The 25,008-nt window shown below is 34.3% G+C and overlaps 2 protein-coding genes and 1 long non-coding RNA gene across 7 annotated transcripts in view; 1 reads left to right on the forward strand and 2 right to left on the reverse strand.

Annotated features, from left to right (window-relative positions):
* Nucleotides 1-25,008, forward strand: part of LOC127875434 (uncharacterized) — a 666,243-nt gene that overhangs the window by 229,161 nt on the left and 412,074 nt on the right. The window lies entirely within an intron of this gene.
* LOC127875487 (uncharacterized) lies at nt 596-5,014 on the reverse strand. Of its 5 annotated transcripts, none has more exons than XM_052420560.1 (5): nt 3,858-5,014; nt 3,034-3,238; nt 1,886-1,975; nt 1,714-1,768; nt 596-1,251 (listed from the first exon to the last, which is right to left on the reverse strand). In XM_052420560.1, exons 2-5 carry the CDS (start codon nt 3,149-3,151, stop codon nt 960-962), a joined length of 555 nt encoding a protein of 184 aa, XP_052276520.1. In that variant the 5' UTR covers nt 3,152-3,238; nt 3,858-5,014; the 3' UTR covers nt 596-959. The 5 variants fall into 5 exon arrangements, 4 of the variants coding, with proteins under 4 accessions (XP_052276520.1, XP_052276518.1, XP_052276519.1 ...); XM_052420558.1 differs by having other exon boundaries at nt 1,714-1,846; XM_052420559.1 differs by having other exon boundaries at nt 1,808-1,975.
* Nucleotides 13,702-16,221, reverse strand: LOC127875684 (uncharacterized). The gene is made up of 3 exons (XR_008047479.1): nt 15,648-16,221; nt 15,122-15,239; nt 13,702-14,781 (listed from the first exon to the last, which is right to left on the reverse strand). It is a non-coding gene; the product is annotated as an uncharacterized LOC127875684 (long non-coding RNA).

Here is a 25,008-nt window from a genome sequence, read left to right on the forward strand (position 1 = left end):
TGGCAACTATATCGAGCTTAATCCCAGCGGCATGACAAAAATTATTCCAATCATACTGGTAAACATTCCCATCAGAAAAAACTAATTGTCAGAGTTTTATTCAACTGCCTCGTCCTTTTAAAATATTACAAACCAGTAACTGTATAGCAAAAAACATGCTTAGGGTGTGTGCAAATGTATTTTGAACTAACCATTTCAAACTAAAAATGTCTAGACAACTCTTACAAAGTTTCCTCAAGATTTGTCAAACTTGATATTATCTTGAAAAAAAATGGATCAAAAATGTTTCTTCAAGCATATTTACAATTATTTTTGTAATTTTTTGCACACATTCTAGCTTTTGGACCCACATGGCCCAGATTCCATATTGGTCTTGCCAAAACATTTTCTTCAAGTTTGGACCATACATATGGCAGCTTAAGTTACATATTATAAGCAACTTTTGGAAAGGACACACAATCTCTTTTTTTTTAAATAACAAAAGTTGTAAATCTAAGAAAAACCATCGGAGAAAAAAGAATCTATTTGGAAAAATGTTTCTTCCTAAGTAGTAACAAATAGAGCTTGCTTCTAAAACTCATTTGTGACCTTATGTTCATAACATGTGTTTTAATTATATACCTTAAACTTTACTTAAATTATTTGTAAACTGAAAGCAGGTATATAAGAAAATAAATAAGGTACATTCCAAAAGCATCGATGAAGCAAAAAGGAAAATATTGTATCTAAGCTTTTGTATTAGCATTTTTAACGTTTGATAATATACCAGATTCTTTTTCACCTTTAGACATATACATAGTAAAGTTTCAATTCAACAAATAAAATGCACACACAAAAATTACCACTTGCATACAAACATCACCCATATTTGCCAAGTCACTGTTGCATGAACTTTTCAATGTCCCTCGAAGGTATTCTTATAATGTTCCATCCGAGTACCGGTAGTAAACAACATGTTTTTATTTTTTCTTATGATTCATTGCACTAATTTTCTTAATTATCTTGTCGTTTGACCTTTTCCATATTTGCCCAGTTTTCTTACGACTTTTCTGTTTGGCATCTTCAACCTGCTGTTTCCGCGGACAAATTCCACTTTTTAGATATTCACTAAAGTAAGTTTTTATTTCCTCCGTTTCTACCTCTGTGAATTTCTGACGTTTGCAGCCTTTTTGGGGGGGCTTCCTTTTTCTCTTTCCCTCAAATTCCTCTTCATCCCCATTTGATATAGTGTGGTCATCTTCGTCCATGCTTCTGAAAAAGTTACAAAGAATATTATTCAAATATAAGCAGGCAACACTAATTCAAAACTTATTACAAAATGTATAGTCCTTATTTCTGACAACACACACTACAGTGGCGATAATTAAATCAAAAGGACACCGAGGATTCTGCTATTTTGGTCTTCTCAGATGAGCTTGTTCAGCATTTCCAAATTTCCAAAACATTACCAAAACGCAACCTATTGTCTTATAGACAAGATTCACATCAAATATCTAAGCCCTAGTTCTTGCTCTATCAGAAAATGAGTTTTCTCTATGCTCACAATGAGCATTTTGTAATCAGGTGCGCTGAAAAGTAGTACTGAGATCTTAGAAAGCCATTCGAAAAAGTAAGAAAAGTAAAAACACTGGAAAGCGCAACTCAGCTAAAAAACATTGATCTCCAATTGGGATATTAAAGTGCATTGTTTCAATTTTTTTTAATTTAACTTACCCATAGCCATCTGGGGCATCAAGACTTGTGTGCTCAGCATCGACTTCTGCTTGACCTTCAAGACTTGTGTGCTCAGCATCGACTTCTGCTTGACATTCAAGACTTGTGTGCTCAGCATCGACTTCTGCTTGACCTTCAAGACTTGTGTGCTCAGCATCGACTTCTGCTTGACATTCAAGACTTGTGTGCTCAGCATCGACTTCTGCTTGACTTTCTGCTCTATTTTCATTACAACATGTCTCTGGACCAGGTGTTAAAATGTCTGAAAACATTTATCAACTGTTTACAATGTGTACTATTAACAGTAAATGCACCTACATATTTATTGGATTTTCATCAATTTCATAATCAAGCATCTGCCATGTACAATAAAACAACAGTCTACATTATAGCAGGGCCACTATGGGTTGAAAAGGGATATAGATATACAGCCTGCAAATTTAATAATTTGATTGGCTGATAAGGTAGGTCCAAACAATAATATAGATTTCAGCAAGAAACTCCGGGAAATGCCATTTTGTTTTAAGTCAGTCTAAATCTATTCTAGTATAAAATAAGAAAGTAAATGTGAAATGTTATACATACATGTAGATATTAAAATAACATCATTAATAAGTAAGTATTTGATATTGGCCCTGTTATTTGTCCTCGGGTCAGTCTTATTGGCCCTCTGCCTTGGGCGAATACGACTGCCCTCGGAAAAATAACAGTTGAGACCAATATCAAATCACTTAATCATCAACAAATAGTCAAAATCAGTGCTAAGAAAATGTATATATATATATATTAGATATAAGACATTTATGAAAGAAAAATATACACATACATGTGTTGTCCTAGAAAAACATTAACATTCTGCATTTAACTGCTAAATCTGGTACTTACAAAACTTGTATTATTCAATCATTATATTAAATAGTTAAATGTGCTTTTAGTTTATAATTTTTATACCATTAGAACACTGAATCTAATTTAATTATAATTGATTAAAACAAGATCACCGCATAATGGGTGCCAACGCTCGGTTGCGGATGCAGTATTGAATAAATGAAAGCTTGTCAGATATTATTTTTTTTGAAGGTCACAGTGACCTTGACCTTTGACCTTGTGACCCAAAAATGGGTGTGGCATGTAAAACTCAGCAAGGTGCAGGTACATATGAAGTTTTAAAGTTTTAGGTGGAAGCACTTTGATAATAGAGCAAATTGTCAAGGTTTAGCACCAGGCGGACGGTAGACAGCAGACGCCGAACAATGAGTGGCTGTGACAATAACTCGGGTTTTCTCCGAAAACAGCAGAGCTAAAAATCATCAAAAATACCTTCAAAAGGAATGCGCCAAATTTCATCAAGGCTCTTTCCTACAAACTTTTCTGTAAGGTCCATGTCTTGCATCAGCAATACTTTGCTGATTTTGACTCTTTCAATGAAGCCAGACATTTGCCTGTAGTGGTCAAAGCGCACTCTCGTTGTATGACCCAGGTGGCTACACAGCCATTGTAGCTTGTTTGGTTTCAAGTTTATCACCTGAAAATAATATTATGATCAGAAATTGCAATCATCAATCATTGTTTAATGAACTGCACTTTGGTTCTCATTACTTTTTGGGCTGATAGGAAGGCTTGTTATTGTGTAATTCATTTAATATGGGAAGGTGAAAAGTCATTCTGGCTTAAAAGAAAAGTTCCTGCATTCATAAGTCTAAGAAATTGTATATTGTGCTTAAAAAAATAAAATAAACAAAAGATGTGTTTGTCAGAAACAAAATGACCCCTATTGCACCGCTTTGAGGCCATATATTTGACATTTGACCTGGAAGGATGACCTTGACCTTTCATCACTCAAAATGTACAGCTCTATGAGATACACATGCATGCCATATATCAAGTTTCCATCTTCAATATTTCAAAAGATATGACCAAGGTTAAAGTTTCAACGACGCTTTGAAGCCATATATTTGATCAAGTTGTTATCTTCAATCTTACAAAAGTTATTCATTATTGCAAAAGTTTAACCAAGGTTAAAGTTTTCAACAGAATGACAGACAGACAGGCGAAAAACAATATACCCCCCATCCTTGATCCGAGCATAACAATCCACTGTTAAATTTAAATGAGTTCCAAACCCACAAAGATATAATCTTTACCTGGCTCAATGTTGCAGTTGTTTCCTAAGGTTCACCTCCTGACTGACTGTGTGTGATGTATCTTGACGTTCTGATGAGCAAACCTCTTGACTGGCTGTAGGGGATGTATCTTTATGTGCTGATGGCCAAACCTCTTGACTAGCTGTGGGTGATGTATCTTGACCTGCCGATGAGCAAACCTCTTGACTGGCTGTTTGTAATGTATCTTGACGTTCTGATGGCCAAACCTCTTGACTGACTGTGGGTGATGTTTCTTTACGTGCTGAAGACCGAACCTCTTGACTGGCTGTGGGTGATGAATCTTGACCTCCTGATGAGCACACCTCTTGACCAGCTGTGGGCGATGTATCTTGACCTGATGATGAGCACACCTATTTACTGGCTGTGGGTAATGTATCTTGACCTACATTCTGATTTGAAGGGATAAAATTATTAACAAAAAATAATAAAATGCCAGCGTTTCGGTCAATGATGTGCAGACTAATGAATTATAAAATCAAAAACACAGAAAAGGTGAAAATAATCACATACACAAACATTATGCGTATAGGTAAAGCCAAAATTGTTAATATGTTTGTACATACATTTTGAATTGAAATCAAAGAAAAATGAATAGTTTAAAAACGTGTTACTTTGCAGCAAATGTTGTGGATTTTCAATTTATTTTAGTCAGTTTGTAATACTGAACATCATTTAAGAAGGCCTCCAAGTTCTTTGGTTGTTTCTGTAAAGCCACTGAAATGATTTTTTTTTATATTTGATTATATGACTTTTTGTGTCATTAATAGGCATGATTTGTGTATATGAACTACATCACTAGTGTATTTTTTATCCCTATTGCTAATGTGTCTTTAATAACAATCTAGCAACTGTCATGTCCATAACTTGTGTGACTATAATGTCCAAAAGTTGTGTGACTTAACTGTCCATAACCTTAGTGACTGCCAAGTCCATAAATTGTGAGACTTAAATGTCAATAATCTAAGTAACTGTCATGTCCATAACTTGTGTGACTGTCATGTCTGTAAGTTGTGTGACTTATTTGTCCATAACATAAGTGACTGTCATGTCCATAAATTGCGTGACTTTAATTTTTAAACTATGAAACTGTCATGTCGATAACTTGTGTGACTTTAATGTCCATAACATAAGTGACTGTCGTGTCCATAAATTGTGTAACTTTAATATTAATAAACTAAGTAACTGACATGTCCCTAACTTGTGTGACTGTAATGTCCGTAAGTTGTGTGACTAAATTGTCCATAACCTAAGTGGTTGTCATGTCCATAAATTGTGTGACTTTAACTTTATTAAACTATGTAACTGGCATGTCCATAATTTGTGTGACTTTAACGTCCATCACCTAAGTGACTGTCATGTCCATAAATTGTGTGACTTTAATGTTAAAAATCTTAGTAACTGTAATGACCGTAAGTTGTGTCACTGTAATGTCCATAAGTTATGTGACTTAATTGTCCATAACCTATGTGACTGTCATGTCCATAAATTTTGTGACTTTAATGTTAATAATCTAAGTAACTGTAATGTCCGTAAGTTGTGTGACTGTCATGTCCATAAATTGTGTGACTTTAATTTTATTAAACTGCCATGTCCATAACGTGTGTGACTTTAACGTCCATAACCTAAGTGACTATTATGTCCATTAATTGTGTGACTTTAATTTTATTAAACTGACCAACTGTCATGTCCATAACGCAGGTGTGACGTGTGACTTTAACGTCCATAACCTAAGTGACTGTCATGTCCATAAATTGTGTGACTTTAATTTTAATAATCTAAGTAACTGTCATGTCCATAACGTGTGTAACTGTACTGATCATCAAGTGAGTTATTGTTGAAATCAAGTATAAGTGTAAAATAATATCAGACGCCAATTTATAATTTGGAAACTTAACACGGACAATCTAAAGCCAACTCCTATATACCTCCCTTCAATCTTTGAAAAATGAATAACTCTGAACGTAATTAGGTGCACACCAGACCCGGGGGTTAACTTCCAATATACGGTATACAGGGGTGTGCCGATTTTTTGGGGTGTGTTTTTCGACTAAAATTATAAATATGGGTATGGTTTTGAGCATCTAAGTATAGATATGGGTAATGAAATCAGAAATTTGCTTGTATATAAATGCATATAGATTTGAAAGAATCAGTATCAAAATGGGAATGATAAATGTCATTCTTGTACATAAATGGGTATCAATCAGTAGCGAGAAAGATGCAGAAACATGACTGTTTTTATATGTTGCTTGATCGAACAAGATGATACTGTGACGTCATATATTAACATACGTCATAATTAAGTGACGAAATCGTTACATAATCTAAAAGTGTCGGGAAAAGTGCAGTTACTGCAAATGATTTATGAAAATTGTGTTGGAATTTGACGACTGTCAAAATAACCGACTTTATGCTACATATGTACACGGAATAATACTCTGCCATGGTGACATCATGGATAATTATATATTTTGTGTAGAAAATTTTGATTATGTTTGGAATCATGAAATCGTTATCACAGGCTTTGAAAGCAAATTAAGAAAACAATTAATTTCCAGTCATACGTAAGAACGCTCTTTATAACATATCAAAACAACATAAATATTTGCATAATTCAATAAGTATACAATATTGATATGATAGAGATTAAAATTCTAGAATGAAATGTGACCACTTTATCAAATTCTAGTACTGAAATGGGTCCAGTTTATCAAAATTCTTGTATCGAAATGGGTCCACTTTCTCAACAGTGTGGTATACAAATGGGTCTGATTAAAAAAAAATCTTGTATCAAAATGGGTCTACTTTATCAGACTTGGGTCACATTTCGGAAGTCTCAGCGGGACACTCCTACCCTAAAATTTGGGAAGTTACTGAAGGTTGGTGGCTCTACCCAAACGCACAAACCAAATACATAACGAATAAACAATCCCACAATAAAAGTATTTCAGGGCGTTTTTCAAGAGAATGTAAAACAACCCATACCACTGGAATTAAAACAAGAGCACCGCATAACGGGTGCCAACGCTCGGCTGCGGGTGCAGTTTTGAATAAAAGATTGTCAGAATTGTTTTTTTAGAGGTCACAGTGACCTTGACCTCTGACCTAGTGACCCCAAAAATGGATGTTGCGTATAGAACTCCTAAAGGTGCACCTACAAATGAAGTTTCAAAGTTGTAGGTTGAAGCACTTTGACTTTAGAGACAAATGTCAACGTTTTAGCACGACGCGGACGGCAGACGGCGGACGAAGAGCTGGCTATGACAATACCTCGGTATTTCTCCAAAAACAGCCGAGCTAAAAATCAGCTCAATATCAGTAGTTTGAAAGAATTGTTTGTATTTGCAATCCTGTGGTATTATCCACACATGTTGATTTGTAGAAAGCAACAAGACTGCTTTACTTTCCAACTGATTATTTTATATCCTTAGGAAAAATTACAGTTCACTCAGTCTTTTATTTATCAATTTGCACCATCTTAATTTTTTACATTGATCATAGTGTGAAAATGCACAGAACTTAGACCAGCATTGAATATTCCAATAAAAGTTAAACATTTTATAAACACAATAACTATAATATTTTCTCTTCTAGTATTTGCATTGGTCGACCATCAAGGCTGTAAATTTGGCTGACAAAAGGCCCTGCATTTACCTCAGATTATTTACAAACAAAATGTTCATGCAAGTACATTGTGTGTTTGTGTTGAATGTAAAATTTATATTTATATGTATATTTATTTAAGTAATAACTTTCAACTGCAAATTATATAGCAGCAATGCACCAGCTACTCACATAAAAACAAAATGAACACTGTCAAAGAAAACTAAACAGTTCTTTTCCTCTTGTTTTATAAACTCATATTTTTTTAATAGTTCATCTGGTGACAAACTTTACCCAGATTTAAACTTAACCTACCGGTAGATATCATTACACGACCATAATAACATTTCAAGGGACGGGGGCCCTCATGTAGGGGAATTTAACATTGTTTTCAAGAAAACGTGGAAATTGTTTTAGCTTTATGTTCAATTAATGTTGTTCAAATAAAAGATATCCAACTTCACATTTTATGCAATCTTTATAATCGCCAATGCATCTTTAAAAGGAAATAAGAACATCCTATAATATGTTTCACTGAAAACAGTGTAATGATCAACGTTTTTGCTTGAGCAATACACATTTATTTGCTCGTAAGATGTAAAACTTAAACATATAGTCAGCCAACACATGGTTTCCCTGGAAAAGCCACATTTTAAGACACACTGGTAATGGTTACAATTGACAGATATCTAGTTTCTTCGGCACCTGGTTACTTCGGCATCGTAATTAAATGCCACTTTGGCATTTGGGTTTGACCAGTTCGGCATTTACAGTTTGTCTAATCTAATTAAAATCTCATTATGGTGGCTGCCGCCCCACAACGCCGCTTTACTGTTTTTCCATATAAAAAAAATTTGCTGCAGCAAAGTTGTTTACAAACAAATTGCGGCGTCTTTTTAACGTTCCTAACGACGAGCAGGTGCGCGTGAAAAAACAGCGAAATTATTAACAACTATTGGAATCAATGTGCGTTTACTCTTTTAAAATTAGTTGTGCTTATGGCATATTGGATGTAAAAAAAATGAGACACAAATTAAATATTGCATTTCCCGATCACTGTGTGGCCAATAAAACATTTCAAAATGGCCTTATTTATTCCTGTTTTTATTGCTTAAACTGGGTGCCATAAGTCATTCACAAAAAGAAAACATCTAAATGGATTATACATATAGAAAGAAAACATACGAAACTTACCTCACATATGGTTCTATAAAATATAAATCCGTTATGTTGGTTTCTGCGACGTTTAAAACAGTCTCACTACACACAAAAGCCACATGTCCATCACGCGGGAGAATGCAGGTGCACGCGCATGCGTCGATTAGAAAGCCTGGTGTTCATTGGCTCGTCTTTTTTATAAACAGGCTTCTGATTGCCTCAAATATAGACGCTCAAACTTTCACGGACACTTGCAAAAATAAAAGTTACGGTCTCGTCCATCGCATAGACAGTTTTACATGGACATCCTTTGGACACATTTTGGACAAAAACGTTGTGCGACTTCTCCAGATAGGTTTAAAGTTGCACAAGACACATTTTGACGAACTTTGGGCAAATGTATTGTGCGACTAGTCGCACAATGAAATTAAGACACACAATGTATATCTAGGCATAAAAAAAGTTGCACAATGTATCATTCGTGAGAACGGACGGACACACGCACGGACAGACGAAGTGGTGACTGTATGCGCCCCTCAAAAATTTTGGGGGAGCATAAAAAGGGGAAAGGGTTAGGGATGGAGAGGGGTGTATAGTGTGTGTGTGTGTGGTCATTTACCGTACATTCGAGGCCATAAGTCGACCTAAAAACGCTCCCAAAATTGACCTTAAAAGTCAACTCGACTTATGGGTGAGGTACTTAATAAAAAAAGATAAAAATCCATATTTCTGGGCCGTTTTTTTTTTAAAGTAAAAAATCTCCAGCGTGGAGGAATGATATGACTGTTAACGGTATGGCCGACTGGTCTTTTACTTAAAATGTCCGCCGATAACAAAATACTCCTGTTTACATTGGTTTTTAATTCATTAATCTTCGTAATAAGTCCAAATAAAAACAATAATGTAAAAATAACTTTGTAAATATTAAATATTTGTTACATACGTTAAAGTGGCGAAAATTATACATAGCATTTAGTTGTATTGACACATCGTCCGTTGTCTACTAAGAACAATTGATAAATCGAGCCGCTGACACTTGTACCCCTTTAAAGTTTATCCGTGTAAATACAAACTATCAACAGGTGCAGCTGTCTTTATGCCACCAATTATCGCTTTTCTGCCTTTTGGCTAAGATCAAAGTGTAAAGTGCAGTCATTTGTCTTTATTGCTTCACGCCTAAAATAGTTATCCGATAATGATATGCACAATGGTTCTGTTACAAACTACTTCTGACCAATCAAAAATAATGACTTGATCGTTGGATACGCCCTTAACCAATTGTTATTGTTCAACATCACAGGGTATATTTTTTGTTGGATGAAAGGTGTGGTTTCGTTGACTTATTCACAACTGTCCCACAATTAACCCAAAATCGTTTCGTAAATAAACTGATCTTATCTGAGTAAAGTTTTCATTCATTGTTTGATTATAATAAAATTACGCACTCACCCTGGATTATTAAAAAGTTTAGGACATATTAAATGCACAATTACTTTGGATTATCTGCTAAGTAACTCTTATCTATTTGTGATAAAACTGAGACAAGATGCCAAAACGAAATCGTGTTGCTTACGATATTTTCTTCAAGAGTCGTGTGATAGAATTTGCTGAAACCTCAAATAACTGCTGCTGAACGTGAGTTTTGGGTCAGTGAAAACTTGTCCGTGACTGGCTTAAGTCAAAGGATAGAATTATAGATGGACCTATGGGTCCGAAACGTCGTGTTGTTCGAGTGAGAGTGACTTTTAAGGATTTTAAGTGAACTGTAAAATGTAAGTGATTATGTAATGTACCGGTAGTTTCATTTTGATTTGTGAAATAAATATATATGTTCTAAATAATGAATGATATGTTATTATGATTTTGAACAATAAAATATATATTTCATGATAATAAATTATTGAAATGTTGAATGTTTTATTTAATATTCTTATTATTGGTGTATAAATGGGTACCTGTGAGGGAAATAAGCCAATGTGCCGTGGCTGCCTTCGGCGCCATATGTAAACGGACCACTTAAATCCCAGTGATCGGGGGGTTAATGTCGAAGTCGGCTGAAGATGCGTACACTATCGAAGCAGACTATAAACCGCACCTTTAACTTTATTATTAGTATCCCAAAAATGTCAACTGCCGGTACAAAAGCCCTGAGAACCATGACAAAAACGTCACTTAAACATGTCTGAGATAATGAGGAAACTTACCCCCCGACTTATGGCAGAGTTAAGGCAAAAAACCATGTTTTTCTAGCCACATTATACCCCTTGACTTATGGCCGAGGTCGAGGTAGACTTATGGCCGCCAATGTACGGTATTACATTATCTTTCCAAAATAAGAAAAACATGGAAAAGTGGGGGGGATTCTTGGGTGGGATGGTTGTGGTTGGACGGTCTTTCAAAAATAAAATAATAAAAATAAATATTTGTGTTTTTTTAACCATGTTTAAAAAAAAAAATCTGGGGCGGGGCGTGGGGGATGGTTTGGGTGGAGTCTATTGTGTTATGTAAGGCAAGAGTTGATTTGTCAAAGTATGATCATAAATAAAGAAGTTATGGCAATTTAGCAAAATTTAATAATTTGACCTTGAGAGTCAAGCTCATTCAAAGGTCAAGGTCAAATTCAACTTGCCAGGTACAGTACTCTCATGATAGAGTATTTGAAGTTTGAAGTTAAGTGGATCTAAACACAAAATTTAACTAAATATTCAAAGTTACTAAGTCAAAATAGGGCCATAATTCCGTCAAAATGCCAACCAGAGTTATGCAACTTGTCCTGCACAGTCCCCTTATGATAGTTAGTGAGTGTTCCAAGACTGAAAGCAATAGCTATTATACTTTAGGAGTAAAGTGGACCAAAACACAAAACTTAACGAAATTTTCAATTTTCTAAGTATAAAGGGGCCATAATTCTGTCAAATGCCTGTAAGAGTTACATAACTTTGCCTGCACAGTCCCCTTATGATAGTTAGTAAGTGTTGCAAGTATGAAAGCAATAGCTTTGATACTTTAGGAATTAAGTGGACTTAAACACAAAACTTAACAACATTTTCAATTTTCTAAGTATAACAAGATGCGTTTGTGAAACACAATGTCCCCCTATGTGATGTTTGACCTTGTAGGATGACCTTGACCTTGTGAAGGATGACCTTGACCTTGACCTTTCACCACTCAAAATGTGCAGCTCCATGAGATACACATGCATGCCAAATATCAAGTTGCTATCTTCAATATTGCAAAAGTATTTATAAAATAAGCGATTTGGGCCACATATATTTGACCTCTGACCTTCAAGGATGACCTTGACCTCGACCTTTCACCACTCAAAATGTGCAGCTCCATGAGATGCACATGCATGCCAAATATCAAGTTGTTATCTTCAATATTGCAAAAGTATTTATAAAATAAGCGATTTGGGCCACATATATTTGACCTCTGACCTTGAAGGATGACCTTGACCTTAACCTTTTACCACTCAAAATGTGCAGCTCCATGAGATACACATGCATGCCAAATATCAAGTTGCTATCTTTAATATTGCAAAAGTATTCATAAAATGAGCGATTTTGGCCACATATATTTGAGCTCTGACCTTGAAGGATAACCTTGACCTTGACCTTTCACCACTCAAAATGTGCAGCTTCATGAGATACACGTGCATGCCAAATATGAAGTTGCTATCTTCAATATAGCAAAAGTTATTGCAAAATGTTAAAGTTGGCGCAAACAGACAGACAGACCAACAGACCAACAGACAGGGCAAAAACTATATGTCCCCCACTACTATAGTGGGGGACATAAAAAAGGCACATAATTCTGTCAAAATGCCAGCCAGAGTTATCTTACTTTGCCTGCCCAGTCCCCTCATGATAGTAAGTAAGTGTAACAAGTTTGAATGCAATAGCTTTGATACTTTATGAGAAAAAGGACCTAAACACAAAACTTAACCTGACGCCGACGCAGACGCCCACGCAGACGCGGACGCCCAAGCTCAGGTGATGACAATAGCTTTTTTTTTTCAAAAAATAGATGAGCTTAAAACCGTATAATCCTTAAACAAAATAATTATGTATAGGGTAATTGTTTTTCAGCATTGAAATTTTCCTCATTAATATGTATAAACCCATGAAGTTGAAGTTGTTTAAATCTTATAGCGTATCTGAGACAAAAGCCCTGAAAAGTTATATCATACAAAAATAACAAAGGCTAATAACTACTATTTGAGAAAGTGTAAGGTTATGGCTCTTGTGCAAGGCAATTCTCCATATTGATATCTACACATTCATGAAGTTTCATGTTGAAACCAGTATCGTATCTGATTTATAGCCCTGAAAAGATTCATCATACATAAACAAAAAAAGGGTAATAAATGTTATTTGAGAATGTGTAAGGCCAACATTTTTTAATAAATTGATTTACGGGATTTTTTTTAGAAAAATAGGGTCGGGGGGTCGAAATAACAATAAAAATAAAACAAAAAATCACAGAGTCGACAAAAAAATAAAAAGAAAAGTTTAAACTTGTCGATTTTTTTTAATTTTTATAAACCAACTTTTTACGTTACTTGTGTACTACATATCTTATTTATGAAAACAGTAAGTCACTAGAAGCAATAGAAATAGTGTTATTAATGCATTTTTCAAGAACATTTCTTTTTAATCTTAACTCTTGTGGAATGTCTTCATTGTCTGCAATTGAATAACAAATTGTACATTAAAACACCCCGGCGAAATGTTGTTCATGATTTCATGAACACTTCAAGCCAATCAAGAACTGTTCATGAACGGTTCTGAAAAAGTTCCTGAGCTTGGTTCATGAACTTTTGGACATGAACTGTTCTTAAGACACGTTCATGGAACTGTTTATGAATTATTGTTGAACATTTCAAAGTTCATGAACAGTTCTTCATCTAACCATAAATACTTAGTGATGAACATTTCATGCACAAGTATTTCTAATGATTTTTCTGAGACAGACTTTAAGGATCCATCATGAATAATTTATGAATTCCTTTGTGCTAGATGTTTCATACACATTTTTGAAAGTAATATTGAAATGTCTAGCATACTAATCTTGTAAGTTCTTTATTTCATACTGATTAATGTTAGTAAAATTTAAGATTATTATTATTTTACTTAAAATACTTGATCTTTACATTCTTTATACATGATAACCATGTACATTTCATCTAATTGTAAGCTTCTTTTTTTTTACTTCAGGCAACCAACAATATTTGCACAAGTTCAGCCAGACATCATTCTTGCTAAAAATTATCTATTTTAGTTAATCAACCAACACAATTCAAAACGTATCAGTTCTTAATTACTTTAATTTGAATATTTTTGCCTTTTTTAAGAACTAATGAAGAACTTTTCATGAATCCTAAGAATTCAAAAAGGGTTCATGATCGAAAAATTCGGAAAAAATAATTAAAACTATACATTAGCCTGAATTACTAAAAAGCGTCACCAGTAAAAATGAAAAGTTCCTGCCTCACAATCATAGGTACCCACATTTGCCAGAAACACCATACTAAATTTGCAACTTTTTACATGTGAGCATATTGAGGAGTTCAAATGTTCAAAAATTGATAAAAATGAGTATGACTTTAACATGTAACAGGGGAAATGAAGCAATTCAAAATTAAGACATATTGCATATTTAATCATTCAATCATACCAGTTAAAAGGAAAATAGCTTCATTAATGAATAGTGATTAATAACATTAAACTTATTATTATATACACAATATAAACATGATTTTCATGGTCGAATTTTGCAGAACTCCGCCTGGGCTGACAGTCTGAGTTCTTCATTATGAAAATGTTCTTGACATGATTTTTATCAAAACGTTTCTGTAGAGTAAGGTTTATGTTCCTTTTCACGCGAATTTCTATATTATTATATCCATCACCATCTAAAATCTCAACAGGCTTGCCCTCTTCAAAAAGCTCCTTGAGTCCCTTCTCACTACTGACACTCCAGTAAACTTGTGGACACAGTCATGTTCACGTGCAACCTGGCCGGTCTGGTTTCTTTGCCGCCACTGGCCCGTTTCACAGATATGTTTCACAGATACGATGAGACATGACCTTCTTCACTATCTGCCCTCCATACTTTTGCTTGGACATCAAGAATGTGTGTGCTGAAATAAATTATTTGACTTTATAATAAAACTAGAACCATTGCTGAAGGAGAACTAAATATCACCCCCGACAACTAACTTGGACAGTAAAACAAGGACAACTGAACAGGGGAATTAAATCCATATAAAATGCAGCTATTGTACATATGTAGTAATGTGTGTGCACTATTTATGCATGAAGTTTGGAGTTGATATCTTAACAAGTTTAAAAGTTAAAAATAAACTGACAGACGGTCAGACAGACATACATTCCTTAATTGTTTTAATAAGATTAAATGTAAAGTTTTGCTTCAGTGACAATCTATTGCTTCAAATGAAGTGTTTGTTACAATTAACTTACATTTTAGACTGCCGAAACCCAGTTTATGCCATGAAGTATCCTGAGCTACTGACATGCCTTTACGATGGTTTTACACAGTTACTGCCCCCGATAATTCAATCCTCGCCTTGCCTTTTCTCTGGAAAGAAATGACATCTATAGTTTACTATAATTGACATTTTCTTCATGTTTAATATTTAACAAAACAATTGTAGTCTAAACCGAGGTCAAATAAACAAGCACTTGTATAGGAGTACCAACTGACGTGTTTAATAGTAAGTGTGATATAATCCATAGTGTGTAAGTGTCATTGCTTGTATTAATTCAGACATTCGTGACAATGCATGTCATTACTAGTATTTTATATGATGAACACTTTCAAACTGGATTAATAAATAAGGGAAAACAACATTCTTCATCCAAATTTAATACCAAATACATGTATTATTCCTAATGGATACAAAACTGACCATTTATGCTACATTTAATTTATTAATTGAAAAATGGGATATACATTAAAAATCGCATAAATCAGTGAAAAACCTACATTTCCATCTGAATTGTCAATCAGCGTCTGAATTCGACAATCTGGCGACCGCGACAGTATTTTCACTAATAGTTTTCTTTGTAATTATCAGCACTTCCGTCCAATAGTTGACTTTTATCATTAACTCCAGTCACATAAATATGATTAACAATTACAATTATATCAATCTTTCTCTTAAACACAGTCTTTCAAAACCGTAACTTCTCCAACAAAACACAAAGTTCAATTAGTGAATTAGCCTTCAAACTATGATCACTGGATACGTTCTTCTCTATACATTGTTTCTCTGCGTTTATATAAACTCCCGAAGTGTAGTCGTGGTCTAAATTACTGTTTATTTCACTTTAACTTACTGGAAACGCCCGCGTATGTCACGGATCGACATTTTGACAAGTCGCAAAAATAGATGACAGGAAATGCCGGTCTACATCGGAAGTGACGTTATGGCGTTATTTTATTTAAACGTGTTCAGTGATTCGTTCTTGTCAACAAATATTGTGGTCTGCAGAGTTTACTATACGCTGTTCTACTGGGGAAAAAGTGACAAACAAACAGGTAAACACTTTAAGAATATTATGAAAAGTATAGGATGAAACATGTTGTAACTCGCAAATTTCTATTGCAATCATGAGTCATATATTTTCATGGTATTACATATTTATCATTATGTTTTGAAGTTTTGCTTGTGCTCTTCGGAATTTAAATTTAGATAAACAATCCCCATGATAAGTTGGTAGTTAAGTAATTTTTAAACTGATGTGATTAGAATAATCTAAAAGGTGTCTATATCATTTACTTAGCTATAAATAAAATGGAGTTATCTTTAAGGAGTAAATTGTACCCTGTGGACTTCATATGATAAGTCTGTGATGTAACAGTTTACTGGAAATTATGTATTTATTTGTGGTACACAGTGCAACAGTCTCATAAAGATAAATCATTATGTTCAATAATGAAACAAGCTTTAAAGACTGTGGTACAAAGTCTTCATTATCTAATAAAATAACTGCCATGCCAAATAAAATAGATATTTAACTGAAATAATTCACTTCCAGAACAAATCTGGTTAGTTTTCTTTAAAAAAGAAAGAAATCAAATACTACAATAAATAGTAATCTGCTATGTCAATCATAACATATGCAATGCAGATGCTTATAAATTAAGTTTTTTTATGTAATTTATTGTAATGAACAGACCGATTTCAGGGTGATGAATGTCCCCCATATGGCAAAATTCAACTTGAGTGGGCATCCACAACCAAATGCTGGAAAAAGCTTCAAACAGACTGCAGTGTATTCTGTCTTCAAGGTACTGGGCTTGCACTAAGTAACTGTACATTAAATTAGTATTTGTTCGTTATTACGTAAAATAATCACTTATGGGAAGTATCTTAGTTTTGGGGCCAATATAATATGTTATGATATACATATGAATTTTAAATATGACTTTTGTCTTGTTTAATTTACCCCAGATAGATGTCCTACAGAACAAAATCAGACCAATCACCATGCAGTAGCCTAACAAAACCAGACATTTCAGTCCATTTCCTGTTGTCAGATCCCAATGTATATTGATTATAGATTCACTTTTATAATAGTTTGAATGTAAATAACTCTTTACTATAGACCTTTTTATGATTTTTATTCCCTAGAGCACATGTGAACAGTTTACCTCATACCAGAAAGGACCCGGAGGCAGTGCATGGTGTTCAATATTCTCAAATATGCGCCAGAAAGGAAAATGGCAGTGTGTTGAAGACATTGACAAACAATTTGAAAACTAGCCTTTGTGCTAAGCCTGGCAGTCTGTGGCTGATGACATTGTTTGTAGTCTCTCATGTTTGCAAATACACTTATAATAACCTTTGCAAGACCTCAGTTCATGAACTCATGAAGAATTTTAGTTCATGAACTATTCACTTACAGTTTGTGAACAGAAAATGAGCCATTGAAAAATAAAAGGAAAGTGTTCATGAACTGTTCATGAACAGCACAACCCTAAAGAACTTTTCAAGAACTGTGTTGTTCATGAACTGTTCAAGAACACTTCATACCATTGGTGTTCATGAACAGTTCATGCCATAAGGGTTCAAGAATAGTTCATGAACATTTCATGTCATTATGGTTCAAGAATAGCTCATGAACACTTCATGTCATTAGGGTTCAAGAATATTTTATGAACACTTCATGCCAATAGTGTTCATGAACAGTTCATGCACTAAAATTTCAAGAACATTTCATAGACGTGACTCATTTTCTGTTCACTGACTATTCGTGAACTATTCATGAACTCGGTTCACGAACAGTTCATGAAATGTTCATGAATTATTCGTGAACTGCAAAACAACATTTCGCAGGGGTATTCTCAATATTCAAGTATTTGTTGGCAAGAAAAACAAGTTCAATTCTACAAATTTGTCAAACAATGCGATTTCCGCAATGCATAGGGCCCCTGCCCCATTAACAAAATGGTGAGAACTGCATGCACAGTGTCAGAATAGAAATGAAGTGTGTTGGATTTCAAAACATGGTATTGGTTAGGTTTTGTAAAGGACATTGTAATTGTATATGATAATTTCTATAAACATTGAATTTGTTTACATTTTTAAAGCAACTTAGTATTGATGATATGTATTTTTGAACAGAGCAATTGAAACACGGTCATCATACTAAAGCATCTTGCTTATGCAACGCGTGGACAATACTTATTCTTCAAATATGGTATAACAGCTGTCAACAATTTACGAGAACAAATTTTGCTTGAATTACAGGTTGTTTTCTTGCAAAATTAAAAGTTATTGCTCAGAAGATCTATTGATTTGGGACAATTTTTTTTCATACAACTCTTTATAACACTTCAAATGATACTTAAACAACATCATATAAATTAGAGTTATATACTTTATATAACAAGATTATGTCCAAGCAATAAAAGGGTCCTACCTACACAGGATCCACAATTTTCAGCAATGTTTGTAGTTTATTTGTTGTCATAGAAACCAAACTTCTTGACGTAGAAACAAAATAAAATTACGTGCATATTCTCCATATTGCCATCTATCCATGTTCAAAGTTTTATGCAAAAATATGTAGAACTTTTTAAGTTATCGAAGGATCAACCATTTTCAACAATATTTCTAGTTTATTTGTTGCCATAGTAACCATAGTTCTTCATGTACGAACAAAATGAAATGACGCGCATAATTAATCTCCATATTGCCATCTGTCCATGATTTAAGTTTCATGAACAAATATGAAGAACTTTTAAAGTTATCGCTGGATCTTGAACATTGTGACAGACACACCAAAAGGGGACTAATAATCACTTGACTTTTCTTCCAAAAAATGGATTTTTGTTCAAATTTGAATTTTTTTACAATTTTGCTTCTGGATGTGGTCATTTAACGGACTGGTAGATATGGCTGAAAAAGGCCTGAATAATCAGGTCATATCATCGAAATACAATGTCATTTCACTAAATAAAACAGAAAAAAAAGATTAACCACAGAAAAGCATGAAATAAAAGTAACAATTTGAACAAGACTATTGCCAAGCATGTATATGTCCCCTACCGGCTCCACCATTGTCAGAAATTTCCACCATTGTCAGATTTTTTAGATTTTTTATTTGTTGCCATAGCAACCAGAATTTTTGACGTAGAAACAAAATTAAATGACGTGCATAATGTCCATGATATTGCCATCTATCCATGTTTTAAGTTTCATGAACAAATATGAAGTACTTTTCAAGTTATCGCAGGATCCAAAAAAGTGTGACAGACAGACAGACTCACAGACAGACTCACAGACGCACAGAGCGCAAACCATAAGTCCCCTCCGGTGAAACCAGTAGGGGACAATAAACCAAAATATGTACAACAACATCAAACTAGGTAACTTACCTGAGTAATGTGTTTCAAATGAATTAAAAGCAAAACATTATTTTGCCTATACAGTTTAAATTAACAATTAAATTAATCATGTGACTCCTGTGGTTTGACCAGTTTTCGCAACTTGGGAACATAATTTGCTGATGTCACATATCAAATATCAAAGCTCTAATCCATGTGGTTTCAGAGATGTGTTAAAAGTTAGTTAGCAGCATGGACAACATGTTAGGTCTTCTATATATACCTATGACAAAAGTAGCCCCGCCTCTGGACAGTCATGTTAATTGATAGAGCAACTAATTTGAACAACCTTGGTACAGGATGTCTCAAGGAATGGTTGTGTTTATGTCAAACTTGCTCTTTAAAAAGCTTTAGCCTAATTTTGAAAAATGAGTTGCGTCTAAAAATATGCAATAGCGACAAACTTCAGTGCCTTCAGCAGTTTGATTTCATCAAGATTGAGTACAAAATGAGACTTATAGAGTGGTATCAGGGCATTTTGTTCCAGATTGAAAATATATTTGTTTTTCTTAGATTTGACCAGGTGACCTTGCTTTTGTACAAATTTGACTCATATTCACTTAGGTATTTTCAGTGTATACATTCTGACCAAGTTTTGTGAAAATGTTCTGAACATTAGTTTTATGAAAAATACAATGTTTTTGTAAAATATCATGGGCCTTTTAAAAATTGTGACAGTTTTGTGACACATTGTGATACTGTTGATCCCATAATGGTAGAATGAGGACCAGTTAAAGCAAACTTTATAATGATGCTGTACATTGGAGTTTTGTTTTAACCTATTTATTTCATCTTGATTGCATCGAAAGCATAAGTCTTATTTGAAACTCTCTCGATTCAGTTTCCTGGGACTAGAACCTGAGTACTTGGTGTTTATTGTGTAGATCTAAAGAACGCATCCACAGTGGTGATCGAACCCGTGGCTTCTCGGTTGCTGGGCGCACACCATTTCCAGTACACCACGGCGGCGACCTTTTTAAATTTTGGACCTAAATGCATCTGTAAGTTAGGTTCATAAGGCAAATTAGAAATAATTGCTCATATTGATGTATGACAAGCATTAAATATAATGATAACAATTGTGTATGCAGTCATATACAAGTGAGTACTATAATGTCATTTATTGAGTAAGATATAACAAAGAACATTGTAGTTTATGACTAGTTCATTACACATAATTTGCGGAGATTGTTTAACATTGTATAGTAAGTGTACAAATTGAATCTTTTAGAAAACACTCTTTAAACATTGATGAGTTTTCATACACAAAATATGTCTTTAAGTATATTATTAAGTCACAATAACTGGAGTGTAAATCTGAGTGTTTCCTTCAGAAATCACTTTGTGTCAGATGAAGATTTCTCATAAGCAATAGACAAGCCAGCCTAAAATCTTCCTTGTAAAGAGGGACACTCTTAGTCATTATTTAGTGGGTGAAGTGTGCAGACATGTCTCTGTATTGAACCACTTAAATAATATCTACAAAACATCCTTCTTCAGTATGAATGTTAAATTATTAAATTAGGTTTTTAAAAGGGACAATAGCAAAGTTTTCTACTGAAAGGTTCAATAAATTGAATATTTTCTAGCTTTAAAATATTCCCTGGAAAAGAAATGTTGCTCATCAGGCTGAAGTCTGAAGTCTGCACAACTAAATTCTGAATTTCCTACCCTAAAATGAGTCAACAATTATGCAAAATGCAACTAAGAAAACAGCCAATTAGTTATTATACAACACTCATTTATGAGTTGTTTTCAGTCCATATCATACAGACCTTGATATGCCATGTACAAATGAATATTATCACTGAAAAATCATCTTACTACATTGAATACTTAAACAATTAGTATACAGTGCCAAAATATTTAAAGAAGTATATATATATATATATACAGTATATATATATAAGCAGTGCTATTTTAAAAGGGGTTAAATGTGTGTGCGTAAACTGTCATCCCTGATTAGCATGTACAGACCGCACAGGCTAATCAGGGACGACACTTTCCAAAAAAACTAAATTTTCCCTTAGAAGAGACTTTCTTGAAAACAAAACTATTATTAAAGCGGAAAGTGTCATAGTTTTCCAACATTAATGAAACCCCCTTTGTACAGATACCAGCCCATATATAAATCAACAACGAAAAATATGTGAAACAGCCGTAACTCTGCAAAAATTGGTCATCCAAAATAATTCCTTCCTTTATGATCACATAATTACATGTACATATGATGGTTCTTCAGTTGTCAAACTTTGAGTACATTTATTCAAGCATTTAAAGGAGAGTTTAGTAACACAAGTTATTTTATAATTTTCATATATATTCTACAAAATAAACTAGAAGTGTGTCACATACACTGATGCCCCCAAGGTACATATTCCGACACCAAACAAATCTACTGACCACAATTATTCTATAAATGGCAAAAAACACAAAGGGCCAAAACTCAGCACAAATTGGTGGCTGTCAAAATTCCGTTCTTTACGATCATTGACGTAATTAAACTATGGAAGTTAGGGAAAGATTCACACAGAAGTAAAAGGGGAAATATTAAAAAACATTTTGAGACTATATATAAATTTGTATTCTTTAGTGGACAAAACAGACAAAAGGCCATAATTTTGGCAACACTCCACACATCAAAATTCCTTTCTTTAATATAATTAACACATTAGGCTTCTCCTCAGTGCTTAATCAGCTCAGAAAGAAATTGTCCCTGACTCCCAGAGATTTCCCTGCCTTCAGACTGCGCAATTTCTACTCCACTTCTGCCTTTAGTAAGCACAGACTATCGTCGACCGCTTTCAGGTCTGAGATCGTTAAAAGCAGGTTGTTAAATTGGTCGCTGAATTAGATTCGAACACAATACTATAGAGGCCGCGTGATGATGTAACATAACAAATAATAAAACTGTGCTATTTTGTTTTGGTGCTGTTTGGAGGAGATGTCCTTTTAAGCTAATTAACAACTGACCTCTCACAAGTGACAACAGACGACACGCCATTCAACCAGCTACTACCATAGCTCATCGCATTTGTGCTTAGTTGAGTTAACAAGAGCACCGCCTTGCGGGTGCAGACAGCTCATCTATTTTCTTTTTAAAGGTGAAGGGACTCTCATTTTCAATCACAAAGGAGGGAGGGGAGGAGTGAAGAGGGGTGTATAGTGTATTTGTGTTTTTTAACCGTTTCAAAAAAAAAAATTGGGGGGTTGGGTGGGGGGGTATAGTGTAAGGGTGTGGTGGTCGTTTGTGAGATGATCTTAAAAAAAAAAAAAAAAAAGTTAGGGGGGGGGGAGATTCGGGTGGGGGGGGGGTGCACGGGGGATGGTTTGGGTGGAGTCTATTGTGGTATGTCAGGTAAGAGTAGTTTTGTCAACGTATCAATCAAATCTAATCATCAATAAAGAAGTTATGGCAATTTTAGCAAAATTTAATAATTTGACCTTGAGAGTCAAGGTCATTCAAAGGTCAAGGTAAAATTCAACTTGCCAGGTACAGTAACCTCATGATAGCATGAAAGTATTTGAAGTTTGAAAGCAATAGCCTTGATACTTTAGAAGTTAAGTGGATGGAAACACACAATTTAACCATATATTCAAAGTTACTAAGTCAAAAAAGGGCCATAATTCTGTAAAAATAACAACCAGAGTTATGCAATTTGTCCTTTTACTGGACCCTTATGATAGTTTGCGAGTGTTCCAAGTATGAAAGCAATATCTATGATACTTTAGGGGTAAAGTGGACCAAAACACAAAACTTAACCATTTTTTCAATTTTCTAAGTATAAAGGGCCCATAATTCCGTCCAAATGCCAGTCAGAGCTACATAACTTTGCCTGCACAGTCCCCTTATGATAGATAATAAGTGTTGCAAGTATGAAAGCAATAGCTTTGATACTGTAGGAATAAAGTGGACCTAAACACAAAACTTAACCAAATTTTCAATTTTCTAAGTATAAAAAGGGCACATAATTCTGTCAAAATGTCAGTAAGAGTTACATTACTTTGCCTGCACAGTCCCCTTATGATAGTTAGTAAGTGTTGCAAGTATGAAAGCAATAGCTTTGATACTTAAGGAATAAAATGGACCTAAACACAAAACTTAACCAAAATTTTCAATTTTCTAAGTATACAAAGGGCACATAATTCTGTCAAAATGCAAGCCAGAGTTATCTAACTTTGCCTGCTCAGTCCCCTCATGATAGTAAGTAAGTGTACCAAGTTTGAATGCAATAGCATTGATACTTTCTGAGAAAAGTGGACCTAAACGCAAAACTTAACCGGACGCCGACGCCAAGGTGATGACAATAGCTCATAATTTTTTTTCAAAAAATAGATGAGCTAAAAAAGAACAATCACGTTCTAGCCAAATAAATTGTGTTGTAGGTGGGTGCAAATGTTTTGATAGAAAGGTATACTCATAATAAATAAGTATAGGGTAATTGTTTTATGTATTCTCCCAATTGCTCATTGATATTTTTACACCCATAAAATTCATGTTAAAAACTTGTATTTTATCTGAGATATAGCCTTGAAAGGTTACATCATACAAAAACAACAAAGGGCAATAACTCTTAGTTCAGAAAATGCAGGGTTATGGTTATTGTTCATGTCACTTCAATCCATTAATTTCCACACATCTATGAATTATCGTATCTGACATATAACCCTGAAAATTTCCAATGTTAAAAAACAACAAAGGACAATAACTCGTTAGTCATGGCACTACTCCTAATTAATATTGATATAATACCTGTTTCATGTTGAAGTCGTGCATGGTATATGCAGTGTTCACAAGGTGACTATTGATGACGCAAAAGGCTAGAAGGAGGACAGACACATGGGGATAACACAAGCCTTGTCTTGACATAATTGACAGCACTCAATGAGTAATTTGAGACGCTTATAGACACTTGAAATTATGACAATATTTCAGCACATTGAAAGGTTCCTTTCTTTTTATTATTTTGTTATTTTGCCGGTCTGACACTGATGCGGTTTTAAATGGACTAATCGACATTACTCCCAAACAAGATGTTTAACAGACAACCTTATTTTTGATTCCTTCTCTTTATGATTCTGTGTTACAATTGCACCTTGTAAACATAGGAAATATTATATTACATCATAAATAAAACAACACTTAAATATCATATATATTGTAACAATGTGTCCAGCCATTGTTCAATGTAGTTTACATTCGCATATGAATTATTACTAGGGATGCAAGAGGTTAACCGGTTAACCTACCAAAACGACCAGTTAACCGGTTAAATTTTCGGGAAAAGGTAAACCTAGAAAAAATGATTGTCAATGTGGACAAATATTTGATTACGTTTTTTTCATGGAATAATTCGTACGATTTTACTTTTTTCGCGTGACATACTGCCAACTTGCGCTGGCGTCTAGTTTTAAAAACACGCCGCACCATCCACCGTAATAAATAACGTGT

The sequence above is a fragment of the Dreissena polymorpha genome, chromosome 1, assembly GCF_020536995.1.
Source record: "Dreissena polymorpha isolate Duluth1 chromosome 1, UMN_Dpol_1.0, whole genome shotgun sequence".
NCBI lineage: Eukaryota > Metazoa > Mollusca > Bivalvia > Myida > Dreissenidae > Dreissena > Dreissena polymorpha.

What these genes read in the sequence shown, in the direction of transcription:
- LOC127875487 (XM_052420557.1), bottom strand. Translation starts at nt 3,151, where the DNA reads ATGTCTGGCTTCATTGAAAGAGTCAAAATCAGCAAAGTATTGCTGATG. An exon ending in TTGGCGCATTCCTTTTGAAG is followed by an intron (nt 1,976 to 3,033) that starts GTATTTTTGATG and finishes AAATGTTTTCAG; the next exon opens with ACATTTTAACACCTGGTCCA. An exon ending in GATGCCCCAGATGGCTATGG is followed by an intron (nt 1,252 to 1,713) that starts GTAAGTTAAATT and finishes TAACTTTTTCAG; the next exon opens with AAGCATGGACGAAGATGACC.